This window comes from Plodia interpunctella, chromosome 13 (assembly GCF_027563975.2).
Source record: "Plodia interpunctella isolate USDA-ARS_2022_Savannah chromosome 13, ilPloInte3.2, whole genome shotgun sequence".
In the NCBI taxonomy this organism is placed as follows: domain Eukaryota; kingdom Metazoa; phylum Arthropoda; class Insecta; order Lepidoptera; family Pyralidae; genus Plodia; species Plodia interpunctella.
Window position 1 is genome coordinate 3,288,615 of NC_071306.1, and position 13,703 is coordinate 3,302,317.

The 13,703-nt window shown below is 35.5% G+C and overlaps 3 protein-coding genes across 11 annotated transcripts in view; 1 reads left to right on the top strand and 2 right to left on the bottom strand.

Annotated features, from left to right (window-relative positions):
• Pgant9 (Polypeptide N-Acetylgalactosaminyltransferase 9) overlaps window positions 1-13,703 on the top strand; it is a 183,416-nt gene that overhangs the window by 55,096 nt on the left and 114,617 nt on the right. The gene's annotated exons all lie outside the window — the stretch shown is intronic.
• Window positions 604-2,473, bottom strand: LOC128675042 (uncharacterized). The gene is made up of 2 exons (XM_053754127.2): window positions 1,477-2,473; window positions 604-1,340 (listed from the first exon to the last, which is right to left on the bottom strand). Exons 1-2 carry the CDS (start codon window positions 2,189-2,191, stop codon window positions 649-651), a joined length of 1,407 nt encoding a protein of 468 aa, XP_053610102.1. The 5' UTR covers window positions 2,192-2,473; the 3' UTR covers window positions 604-648.
• Window positions 6,707-8,321, bottom strand: LOC128674883 (uncharacterized). The gene is made up of 2 exons (XM_053753865.1): window positions 7,613-8,321; window positions 6,707-7,242 (listed from the first exon to the last, which is right to left on the bottom strand). Exons 1-2 carry the CDS (start codon window positions 8,319-8,321, stop codon window positions 6,707-6,709), a joined length of 1,245 nt encoding a protein of 414 aa, XP_053609840.1.

Here is a 13,703-nt window from a genome sequence, read left to right on the forward strand (position 1 = left end):
TCAACAATAATGATGTACAGTCAGCACAGCGTAACCTACCCAAAATCATTACAAAAAACCTCTATTACCATGGCATAGGGTCGCATGAAGGGTAACTTGATGTACGATGTACTGTACAGCTTAATGCACCAAACAGTCAGCCGGGGTAACCGAATCGCCTTAATGCCTGAGTATGGCCGTACAAAAACCGGCACCGTTATTCGCCGGTACATGTGGAATCTCTGACTTGACCGCGTCGGAGACCGTTAGTCTGGTAATTTGTATTGTGTTCGTGTACGTTATCAATGCGTCGAATTTTGTTCAGTTTTAACACTTTTTTATATACACACAACCATATTATTGTGTTACATTATGGGCCCCTCCCCCATAGAAAACGTGCGTGATATATATAAATGATGTACTACTCCACCAAAACAATTAGGCACATGGCAAACATGGCGTCACTGTAGCTAGGGAGGGGAATATTCGAGACTCGCTGATACCTAGTATGAAACTGGTAAGTAACTATTGTGAATACAACTTAGTATGTGTATATTATAACTATACTTTATTTATTTTGGGAACAGAGAACTGTGTGTGCAAAGGAAATAATAAAACTCCTAATTGATTAAATGTACTTTATTTATTGGAATAATTTGAAAAATTGTTCTAATCAGAATCTAATTCTTCAATCCCTGACATTCTTTCAAAATCTGAATGTGATTCCAAATCACTGTCATCGCTGTCGTCATTTACATTTATGACTAACTCTCTTGCGTCTTCTAAACCTTGCTTTTCCCAGTACGCCTTCCGTAACCGGTCCACGTGATTAATTTCTTTTTTCCAATCGTCTTGCGTTATTGATTGTATGGCTTCCCTGGCTAGTTTTTCGATTTGTCTCTCTGACTGATCGACATTCTTGTCGGCGACTCTTTGTTTGACCAGGTTCCAAATGTACTCAATAGGATTGAGGTCACATTGATATGGTGGAAGTCTGAGGACTTCGTGACCGCTCTCCTCTAAAAGTTTGTCCACTAAATATTCTTTTTCCGGTCGGTTGCGAATTATAATATAATTCAACTCAGCCTTTGTCATTCGCGGGTCAAACGTAATGTTTCTCTCGCTCAGCCAATTCTGCATGTCTTGTTTACGAGCGGCCATAGTAGGAGGCTTATTTAATTGCTTGCTGTGGTAGGGCGCGTTGTCTATGACAACAATACTGTTAGGTGGCAAATTTGGAATTAGTTTTTCGGTTAACCATTTCGTGTAGTTTTCTGTGTCCATTTCGTCGTGGTAATCCCCTTTACTACTTTTACATTTGTATAATAAGTCTGCACCTTCGACGAACCCAGTCTCTCCTCCTGAAATACAAAGATATAAACATTAATAAACAGTGTAGTGACATGAACAATAGTTAAATTATTAAAGTAGAATATCACGTACGTGCAGAAATATTAATTATATGGAACCCTAATAAGACAGCTCATTGGGTATTACCTGCGTGAACGATTATCCAGCGTTGGCCAGCACTATCGTTTTTTCTTATGCCTGGGACCGTTTGACTTTGCCAACACTTGTTGACAGTGTAATGCGAGTGGACCCATGTTTCATCGGTAAAAATAACAGGTTTTTTTTCCGGGCCCAAGTCGTCGTTTTCTTTTAATCTTCTTAAGTAACGTGCACGCCACGCTGCTATTTCAGGTCTTTCTATGAGCACGTCTCGTTTTTTGGAGCACTTTTTGAATTTAAATCCCAAACTTTCTGTTATAATTTTTCGCAGGGTCTCTCTTTGACCAGGAAAGTTAAGATCTCTCTTAACAACGTTTAAAATTTTTTTCAATGTAGGCACTTCTTTGTACACGTCATAAAAGCTTTCAATTTTTGTTTTAATTGCACAAATCATGAAGTCATCAATTTCCAGCTTTTTCTTTTGTTTTCGCTTTTTCCCTGGAGTGGGTAATTTGACTGTCTCTGTTGGGGCTTCGCTTGACGTACCCGGCTGTGGTGAAAGCCTTAGTTTCTCCAAAACTTCTTTTTCCTCGTTTTTTATTCTGGCCAATGTGCGTCGACTAATGCCAGTAGCCGTACACACTCGCTTTTCCACTTGAGATATTGGAATAGCTATTCCATGCAACTTTTCTTCCTCAAAAAAATGTAATACTTTTAATATCATTGTCCTTTCGGACCCACGGATAGTTTTTTTCCTACCCATTATGAGGTTAACAAAAAATATCAACAACAAAAACAACACGGGACTTTTAAACAACACAGAATGAATTAATAACAATTATTTAACAAAAATTAACAACACAAACTCAACAAAAACCCAACTGACAACGAAAATTTTAGGAGGCGCGAAAGCACGTGGTGTAACTGCAGAGCGCGAGTACACGACTGCGCGTCACTAGGGAGAGCGCGGGGAGGTGAGACGAGGTACGGGCGCCGAAACCGCATTCCTGTCATGCGCCTAATTGTTTTGGTGGAGTAGTATATAAGAAAATAATGTGTTAAAAGTAAACAAAATTTGACACGTTGATAATGTTCTTCTATCTATGACTTAGGAGTAGGTTATGGTAATGAAGAAAGTCCTATTGGATATTTCAGTATTTAACTATCGGATCGTCCCGGTTTCACTCGGGTATAACCATAATAAATTATACATTTAATATTTCCTCAGGAAGAAATATCTATTGGTGAAAAATGACTAAAATCAGGGAACGGGTGGAATCCTGAAATATCTTCTATTCTTAAATATTATTTATAACAAGAGTCACTTAAAGTTAATCTACATGGATATCTATGAAACGGTTCTAGTAACGAATTAAGGCAGTTTGTTGGCTGTTCAAATCTAAATATAGATAGGTAGTGGGGACAATCTTCGCGTGTAACCGTGACCCAATATATCGTCAGTGGGCGTATTTGTATTGTGTTCGCTCTTCATAGTATTGTTAGGGATAGCTTGATATACGTTTATATATGTTTTATACGGATTTCAAAATAATATGTAAGTTCATATCAATATCATCAACAATCAGAAGTCGAGTAAGTATTTCTGTATTTAAAATCAATAATATTAAAAAAAAGTTTTCTACAGAAAACTACTGTTTACCTACTTAGGTAAAGTACGTGATTAGTAATTTTCAAAATTTGGAAATGTTAGAGACTGGTCCAGAAATTGCTATATAACTGTAGATGTAGTCGATAGCTTTCCATTTAGCAATACCTATATATGGACGAAGTGTTAACTGTAGGAAGATTTAATATTTGACAAGTTGTCTTTGCAATTTCACTAGTTCTTCGTCCCCTTCTCAGGAAATGGGTTATAAGAAACAATTTACAATGCAGTTCTTAAGTTATATTTGTGATAAGTCAGGTAGAGTAAAATTCTTTGGATATTTTTATCTAGAAGAAATTTTCCAAATGCTTTGTTCCAGAGATTATTTTTGATTTATTTTGTAATAAATGCGTATACAAACAGAGAGAGAGAGCGACGAGAAAGAGAGAGAAAGCACTGGAGTTCAGTGATAAAGGCCTCGCCTTTTATTGTGCATGTCCCAGTCTCCACCAATTGTTTCTTTCTTTCTTGTTACTAAGGTACAAAATAACTCCAGTCTTGACTTGCGGAATCTAAAGTTACATCTGCAACTTAAAACCTAATAGTTTATACATTGTAAAATATAGCTTGATCCATGTGACAGGAAGAACCGATTCAATCAAATGTGTGCAACAGAGACAGATGTAGTTATTTTCATACTATTTGTCATCTGTTTCAGCTCAAGCTATGTTTTACAAAATATACTTAATTATTTCCTATTTTAAAATGATGTAGTTCATCCAAGTCCTATATTGTGAACTCGTAAATCGTTATAATAATTGCAATGATTATGTAAAAACTAATCATATAAACATTATCGCTGCTCTAAATTCACGCTCTACCGACCATGACGCATCAGTCATAAGAATTTGTTTATTGAGCCCTGTTTCTTGTACATTATGTTGCATTGCTGTTTATTTACTTTATTTACATAGATCTATCATGACTACATAATATAAAACAAAGACGCCATCAACCACTGTTTATTTCTAAGCTTTCTTCTTTTAAATCACGCAATGGTTTTTGATGACGATTTCACTGTTATTTAGGTAATTTAATTCCGAAAGCTTATTTTTATATAAATGGCTTCGTGCGATGTGACATATTTTAGTAATTTAAAGGAGATTCTAACCGACTAAAATCCTATTGTCCACCTAGGTTCACCTTAATGACCCTATCAACAATTTATTGTAATTATTACCTTCCGATGACAGATAACAATCATTCCACGACCGATAACTTAGCTTACCGTTGGCTAATAACATAATAATATTTGTTTATCTAGATTTAACATGCCTAGAACATGAACATGAACATATGCACCACACCCAGCCAGCTCGAAGCTGAAACGGACGAACCGAATACAGGTCGTAGGCCGTACCTATGCGACGCTGCTTCCATCCATCAAAGTCACGTTTGCTGGAATATACGTCCTTCGTCTACATGCTTCACCTTGCCAACAAAACAGCGTCGAGCTCGCTTACTTTTGCTGTCAATACGAGGTATCAGAGGACGTTCCCTAGCTGGCCTCCCAGCGACCGCTACCTTGCTGGGTGGAAGCGGTGGCGTCGCACAAGCCCAGACCCACGACCCCACACCAGGGGGCACGGTTTTATAAGGAGTGACACGCTCTGGGATGGGAGAGGACGGTCGACTAGCCGCAACCGGTCGACCACAATCAACCGACTATGCAGCCTGTAGCCAATATTGGAATTTAGGAGGACGGGTAATTCGATGGAGGAGAGCGTTGGTGTGTTTCGTTTTCCTCGCTGACTTCGTTGTGTGTGTTGGTGACGGTTTCGTCGTTTTCTATTTCGCTGTCCGTTTCGTCCATTTTGTATATTTCTCTAGCCGCTGAAATGAGTTGTTTCTTGTCTGTTGCGAGCTCTATCCACTCTGAAGGGCTTTTCTTATAGTATTCCATGTCCTGTTGTAGGGAATTTTTCCAGGTATAAATAGGTCGACCTATTTTACGATTTTTTGCTTCATGTTTGTATGCAGTGTGTAGTAGATGTGGGTCTCTGCGTCGTAGTATGTGTCCATAGTAACACATTCGAAGGCATTTGATTATTTTTGTAATAGTTTTTCCATCCAGAATGTCGTGTATCTTGCTGTACATATATGCGGGGCCTGCATTGTCTAGCATGTCGCGTAAAATCATTCTTTCGTATCTTCTAAGTTTTGAGCGATTCGCTTTTGTTAGTGCTGTGCATTTGAGGCCGTAGGTCATAGTTGGTTCTATCACCATTTTGTAAAGAAGTTTTATTGTTTTCCCTTGCATGCGGGAACTCTTAAATAAATTTTTGTAGAGTCTTCGAATTTTTGATCGCTTGTTTGCAGCGGGCATTTACTGTACCATTCCTGTTCAGTACAGGTGAGATGTAGGTCCCTAGATACCTAATTTCTTTAACGGGAGATAAAGTAGTTTCTCCCAGTACAAAAAAAATCCTGTTATTTATGTTTAGTGGGTCGCGAACTAGTAATTTCGTTTTTGTATCGTTTACTGTAAGACCTACTGACTTTAATAGACTTGTGGCCTTTACAAAAATTTCGTTTAATTGTTGAATATCGTTTGATATTATGATTACGTCGTCCGCGAAGGCTAGAATAATTGGTAGTTGAATTTTGTCATCTTGATTAATTTTTATATAAGGTAGTTCTTCCGCTAGTGTTTTGAAGACGTCGTCCATAACTATTGTTCAGAGTCTTGGTGATATGGGACAGCCTTGTTTGACACCCTTACCTTTTTTTATCCATTTGGTTTATTGTCCGAACCATTTAATGCATGTAGATTCATTCAAAGTGGCTTTTATGATTCGATTTGTCATGGATTTATTTGTTCTAGACGCGATTATATCTCTGAGGGCTGAGTGATCCACGGTGTCAAATGCTGCTTCTATGTCGATCGAAAGAACAAAAGTTTTTTCACCCGCTTTCCATTCTTCATCCAATATTCGACGTAAGGTGAACATGTGGTCATCCGTGGAGCGATTACTTAGAAAGGCGGTTTGGTAGTTGTCTATTGTTTCAATTGTTTCGTCCAGTCGTTTTAGTAAAAAGTTTGCATAAATTCTGTATCCCTTACTACATATTGATATACGTCTGTAGTCATTTACCTGTTTCGGGTTAGTTTTTTTTTTAGGGAGTGGCACTTGAATCGACTGAGTCCATGAGGATGGCAGTATGATTTTTTTTTTCCATGCAGTTCGAATGTGGTTTAGAATTTCTAAATTTAGCTCTTCTGGGTTGGCTTTGTATCATTCTGTTACGACTTGGTCTATTCCCGGGGCTGTTTTATTGCGCATTTTTTTTATTATTCCTTCGATTTCTTATAGTGTAGGTTCCGCGCCTAGTTCTTTTTTTGCGTTTTCGCCTGTCAATTCTTCTATGATTTGTCCTTCTGTTTTTGCCAGTACTTGTTCCCATTTAGACATAGAAATAAAAGTCTGCTTTAGTCGGCGTCTTTCTGTTTGCTTATGATTTCTATAGAATTCGCATGTGAATTTCATTCTTACTGAGGGGTGTCTAGTTGATAGGTCACTGAAGAATGCACGATATTTTTCTTGTTCCTCAGCGACCTCTATTGCTTGTAGGTGATATCTGCACTCTTTCAGGATTTTTTGGTGGATTGGGTCAGAGGGCCGCTAGTTTTTCAAGCATTTTGCTTTTTGTAGTTTTGTTAGAGCTAACCTGTATATCTCTGGAATATTTCCGATAAAATTTCAGGATGTTCGTGGCTTCTGTTTTCATAGTTCCTGTTATTTCTTCCCAGGAAAGGTTGGCTTTGATTTTGTTCTGCTGTCTTTTATTTAAAAGTTCAATTACTTCCGTTTGGTATCTTTCTTTTGTGCCTTTACTTTGAAGTAGCTCATAATCTAGCGATTTATATTTAAATGTGTTTAGCTCCTTGTTTTTGGATGTTGTTGTTTGAGTATTAAATTGGTGGGTCTTGTTGGTATTTCTATTTAAAGGTCTTAGATTGCCCCAGATGATTTTATGGTCCGAAAGTGGCGTGTATTCGCCTTTTATATAGTTAAATGATGGTGGAGTTTTAGCTTGGGTCATAATGTGGTCGATTTGTGAAATATTGCGGCCGGATCTGTATGTCGTTTTACAACTATTGCGGCCGAAAGATGTGTCCAGTCGGGGGTTTCCCATTCTTATTAGATCTGTCATGATTTCACCTTTGTTGTTTGTAGTTTTGTGATGCAGGTTTTTACCTATTTGTTTTGGACTATGCCGTGTCTTTGGGTTTTGGTAGCCGACGTGTGCATTGAAGTCGCCCAGTATTATAATGTATGAATTTAGCTAAATCATTTGTTGCCGCTGACGTTGAGTTTGAGACACGTGTATTAACTATAAATAGTGTAGTTTGGTTATCTAGGTAGATTAGCGCTGCCATGTTGTTTGTGTTTGATTTTGTCCATTTTATTGTGAGACCGCATTTTTTTCCGATTAGGATGGCTAATCCCCTTTTTCGGTTTTCACATAGAGACCAGAGGTAGTGTTTAGATTTGTAAGAACCTGTTTTTAAGTAACCTGTGTTTGTAAGGAAACCCACTTGGGTTTCCTGTAGGCATGCAATGTGAATCAATTTATCTTCTAGTATCGAGTCAATGTCTGCTTTTTTGTTTAAGGTCGCTGCGCCTCTTACGTTCCATGTAGCGATATTGATGTTGTCTATTTGTTTTATAGTTGTGTAATGAGGCTTCGGTCTTATTAGTCTGTAGCCGGTTTCGTCAGTTATTTCTTCCGGGGTGCATTCGTCTGAGCTTTCTGTCTTTTGTGTGGGGTTTAGTGAAGAAGCGCCCAAATGATTCTTGAAGCAGTCGTAATGATTTCCATTAAATATTAGGCCTATGCAACCTGCTGCGTCATTATTTTTCGGGCTGAATTGTATTGTTTCTTTTAGCGGATAGCCTTGGAAGATTTTGACGTTGATGCTGTAGTATTCAGCTGCTGCTATCAATATATCAGTCCCACCCCAGGTACCTTCTTTATATTGAGCTTGTAGGTATTTGTTGATTTGAGTCTGTAGATCTGTTAGTGTGTCATTTAGGTTACTCCTAATAGCTTGGTGTATGTTATCGTTGTGTTGATTATCCTTAACGTACTTAGCTAAGTCGCGTCGGATTGCTAGATGGTCGAATGTAATGCCAAACAGATCGTTGATTTGGTATGCGATTGCTCTATATAGACAGTTACCATCACCTGGGATTTTTGTTATGGTGTCTGCGTATATCTCCATATTTCTATGCTGTAAAAAGAGCTTAATTTCTAAAGCAGCTGTGGAGAAAAATGTATTAGTTTTAGTTGAATATGTTATGAAGTTTGGTTTGTGGTACCTAATGCCAATATTAAATTATAACGTCGAATGTAAATCTCTGGGTTGTGCCAACTTGTTTAGGTAGGTAATAAAGGTTTATAATGCTCGGGGTTCCTTTGTCTATAGAGTCTTTTGCGTAATAGGGTATATTTTTTGCTAGCTTTCTATTTTGTAATAAATTGTAACCTTCATGCCTTTTTTTTTGTTGTAGGGATCAATTGCTTTGTTTTATGGTTTGCGTCAAGCCAGACGATGTTATTCATTTATGGCTTGCAGCTGTGGATTTGTTTTTGTTCTACGTGTTAGCTATTGTGTTTGTTGTGTTTCCTGGTTTCAATGGCGTCTTTCTAATTTCTTATCTTTTATTTTTATATTGGGCCTTTTTTTTTATTGTTGCAGGAATGTTGTTTGGAATTATCAGTATGTTCTAATGTTGGGTTATAGAATAAGTATGTAATATTAGGTTATTTAAGACAAATGTTGGCGGAATATCTGAGGTGCCATATGAGTTATAAGCGTGACGAGACTCTTTTATCTTCGTTTTATATTCGTTATCGAAGTATATTATGTGTTGTGATTTAAATATTTTTAATTGTCTTAAATTTTATCTGGGATGCCTTTATTTGCTACCGGAATTCTTTCATTTTGTTTATCTTATAGCTTTGAGGTTTTCTTTGAAAAAGCAGGTTATATTTTATTTTACTTAGTCTAGGAAACAAGTAAAACAGTACACTACATAATATATATATGTATATATATATATATATATATATATATATATATATATATATATATATATATATATATAAATAAAGACTAATGTGTATTTTGGATTTGATTTTGGCACTGCCTTGTAGTATTCAAGCAGTGGGACAAGATTATTTCTTTGAAATATAGTTGCTTTTTGTTGGCTTGTTGGTATTATATGTAAATCTAAAACTCAGACAAATTCACCACGCTCTAAATACGCCAATAGCACTTTTTTGTATTCAATATTTATGTATTTAAGTGAACCCGAACGCGCGTTGTCTATTTATTTCTTTTATATAATATTTGAACTATTAAATTACAACACTAGAACAGGTTCATGTTTTATTTTACTTAATCTGGCAAACAAATAAAGCAGTACATCTATACATAAGTAAAGACGAATGTGTATTTTGGATTTGATTTTGGCACTGCCTTGCAGGATTCAAGCGGTGGGACAAGATTATTTATTTGAAGTATAGTTGCTTTTTTGTTGGCTACTTGGAGAACTTGTTACGCTAAGGGTTTGTTTACGTTATGGAGGATACATTATTTATGAAGGGGGATATTTTATAACATGGAACGCTCTCACCCGTGTTTTTCAGCTTGTGTAGTGTTGGCAGGCTGCAGGTTCACTTACGAAGTCTTCAGCATTGGAGCTGTTTTGTTTAGATACTTATAAATTATATGTTTAGGTAACACTAAAATCTCAAACTAATTCACTACGCTCTAAAATCGCCAATAGCACTTTTGTGTTAAATATTTATTAATTTAAGTGAACCCGAACGCGCTTGGACTAATAATAGATTTGTTAAATATTTGGTTAAATTGGAAGTGAGTATAGGTACGGTCACAAAACCTTATCTAGATTTAACATGCCTAGAGCAACAAAAACGATCATTCCAATTTCAACCTTATTAATTGTGACAATAAAGATCTGAGATTTATAGCATATTATTGACTGTGAAACGAACAATGAGCTTCAAATAATCAATAAAGATTTTCCATTCATACTGAATTACTACAGTCAACTACACGTCAAGCTGTTTTATGACCTTAATACGGAAGTAATAGACGCGCTTTTGCAATGATTTTCGATTGATGTACAGTTGTACATGAACTGGTTTCGTATTGTGAAATCGTATAAATATGCGAACTCAAGTAGAATTCTGATTAGCAAGTTACTGTTAGTCAGATGAATATTTATAAGTAATAGGCTAATAACATATATTAGTCTATTATCTAAATCAAATTCATGAATCCAGCAAGCGGGACACAAATATTTTCGAATATTACAGTAGGTACAAAGTAGTTTTTATAAAGCTCCATATATACTCGCGAAAAAAGTAACGTTGTTTTAGTATGTTGTTATAGCAGCAATACATCATCTGCGAAATTTTCAACTATCTGGTATGAGATATAGTTTGGTGACAGACGGACAGACAAATGGATGGACAGCAGAGTTTTAGTACGGAGTGGGCACGGAACTCTAAAAATCGTAGCATCCGCATGAATTCACGGTTTGCCTATCTGGGAGTTAATATCACCTGAGGTAAAATTTTAATTGATTAAAAAATAATTAACAAAAACAACCGTTAAAATTAATTGATGTGAATACGTGCTGTCATTATGTATTATGCTCAGCCAAATAAAAATTCTAATCAATGGCAATCTTTGTAATTAATTAGAATTTCAATTAGTTGATTATATTTTTAAGCTATAAAATGTTATTAATAGCAATACCATTTTATCCAAATTCTAGATTTATCTAGAAAAAAAAAATGCTATATGAAAATCACTTCTCCGCTTTTGTTTATTCATAATTTTTGTGATAATAGTCAAGTCAAAAATTTGAGAAAATTAATAAAGTAATGGTGTTCCTCACAATTATTTTTTATCTGTTTGAGTTTAAAGAATTTGTAGTATTAGAGAATTTTGTTTCAAAAGGTCGCCCGCCATTTTGGGAAACCAGTCAAGTGCTGTCCCGTTACTGAGCAACATCAGCTGAGACCTACTGCTCATTTTATTAGATTAGATGACTCGGCCGTTGACTTAATACGTTGTCGTACAAAAAGCGACAGCGAGCCGGTATGGCTAGCACATGAACATACCCGAAATCATAGCAATATGGCCTCTTTTACCGTTGCATAGAGTTCTATGCGGGGAAACTTAAATGTTGCGGTACTTTAAGACAGTGAGGAGTTTGATTTTTTGTATTGATATCGTATCAATATAGCATAGAACTCTATGCAACGGTAAAAGAGGCTATATTACTATGATTTCGTGTAGGTTCATGTGCTAGCCACTTGAAAATATTGATTTCTTTTATTGATACACCACGTGAAAATTGATTTCTTGTATTGATACGATAGATGAAAAATATACACCATAGTCTTTGATATTTTTAGACCTAGTCTTTACCTTTTTAGTCTATGATGTTTTGGCTTTGGATCTTTGTCATCGTGGGGGTCTTCCCCGGTTTCTTACTCAGCCGTAATCCGTCAAAGCTCAAGAAAAACTAGGAAAGCGTTCCTAGTCACACAAATTCTTGACAGTTTATATTTTGGGTTTGCCCCTTCTGCCAAGCCCGAGCGGATCCGGCACTTTTTTTTGTTTGGCTATTTTTGTCTTTGGATTTTTAACTAAATCCGCAACAAGCCTCTCTAAAGTATTTTTTTCTTTGTATGTGTTACCTATGTCACTGTAACACGACTTGTGCAATGTACGTCACAGAAACATCTGACTTGTGTAATTTTCTGTATATAAGTTGAACAAAACAATTAATAATAAATCGATATGTTGTATTGTGGTGTGTAATTTACGTTTGTCAAGCCAAGTTCGAGAAAAACGAACTGGTGATTACATACTTGCATTAATTCAAGCGAAAGTGAATATTATGATTTAATGAACGGGAAACGGCACATCTCGTCTAATTGTGATGTCATCTTCCGACACCCTCTGTCATCCGTCATAGATAGGGTTGCCATCTTTTATCATTAGTATTAGTGTTAAGTTCGTTGGTATTAAAGATACGAAAAATGTACATGGTCAATAGGTACAATGGTAAATGAAGGACAGTTTAATTCTCTTTACTATTGTGTTTAAAAACATTTTTATTATAATAAATTGTAAATTATTGCTACAGTGCTAGGCAATCGCACAGGATCTTGTCAGTCTGTATTTCGACTAAAATGCTTATGTATGAGCAACCTTATTGTATCTCGGAGAAATAAGTTGAGTTTGATAGAAAATATAATTACTTACCCGAAACCACGTAAGATACTTTAATATCAAATACGGGTAGCAACCCTAATTAGTCATACTATAATCATAACATTGTGTTGTTGGGTAACAGATTCATTGTGATCTTGTCGTGGTGGGAAAAAATGTATGCAAGTGATGATGTTGGATATTTTGATGCTGCTATAACATGTCAAGTTGTTTATACAAAATACAGCAGACTCTGGACACCGACGCTCAACGGCTGGGAAGAAACCGAAAAAATGCTGAGATGAGAGAGAGAATGAGGATTCAAAATGCGATAGTTATGTCAGATTTTTGTAATTATTAATTTTAAAACGTGATATTTAATTCGATAAACATATCCGATTACAAGTTCGATTAAAATAACAAAAATAGTAGCTAAAATAGTTTATCATAAATCTGTTTTAGATTTAAATATAGGTTTGAAGCCATATTGATTAAATAAACATGTGAAAAATAAATTTTCGATGTTCTTTTTATTTTACTAACGCGCGTAAAATGATATTTGGTTTCAATTAAAGATTTTTAATAAAATCATTGCATAAAACATTATTTTAAATATCGTTGCTCTTTAAACCAACCTATAAAAAATTTGATTTTTTTTCTTCCTCTGAACTTTCATTGAATTAATTTCATGTACACGTATGACATAACATTATTGATCTCGATGCGGTTAGATACTCTGATGCAATCGCATCTATTTCAATCAGTATGAGATTATAACCACAAATTAAGGCATTACTTTAATTATTATAGTGTACATGTATGTGTACATACATGTATGTGTATGATAAAATATACAATATACATGGATCAAAATGACCCTACGTATTATTTTCAAGTAATATTCTACTCGTGTAAGTGTAATTTTATAACAGTCCATCCAGTAGATTTTACGTGAAAGAGTAACAAACATACATACAAACATATTATATCCTCACAAACTTTCGGATTTATAATATTAGTAGGATCACTTTTCTTCTTTCATAGGTGTAGTCGTCATAATTAATTTTTTGCCGAAATATGCTAAGAGATTCATAAATTACCTTCGAATTAGAAGAAATAGCTTTTATTTTTATTTTGCTAATTATATAGGCACATATATATATATTGTTTTTCATTATTTGTACTGCGTTGAATGCATTTCGGTTTCAACTGTATTGTCCAGTGAAATGATTGCCTTGTACAATTAGGTTGTTAAGCTTATTTGCGGTGCCATAACTTTTATGAATTGGACAATTCGGTTTAATTTGTATTTCAGTCAAATAAAAGTAAGTACGTAAAATGGCGTCG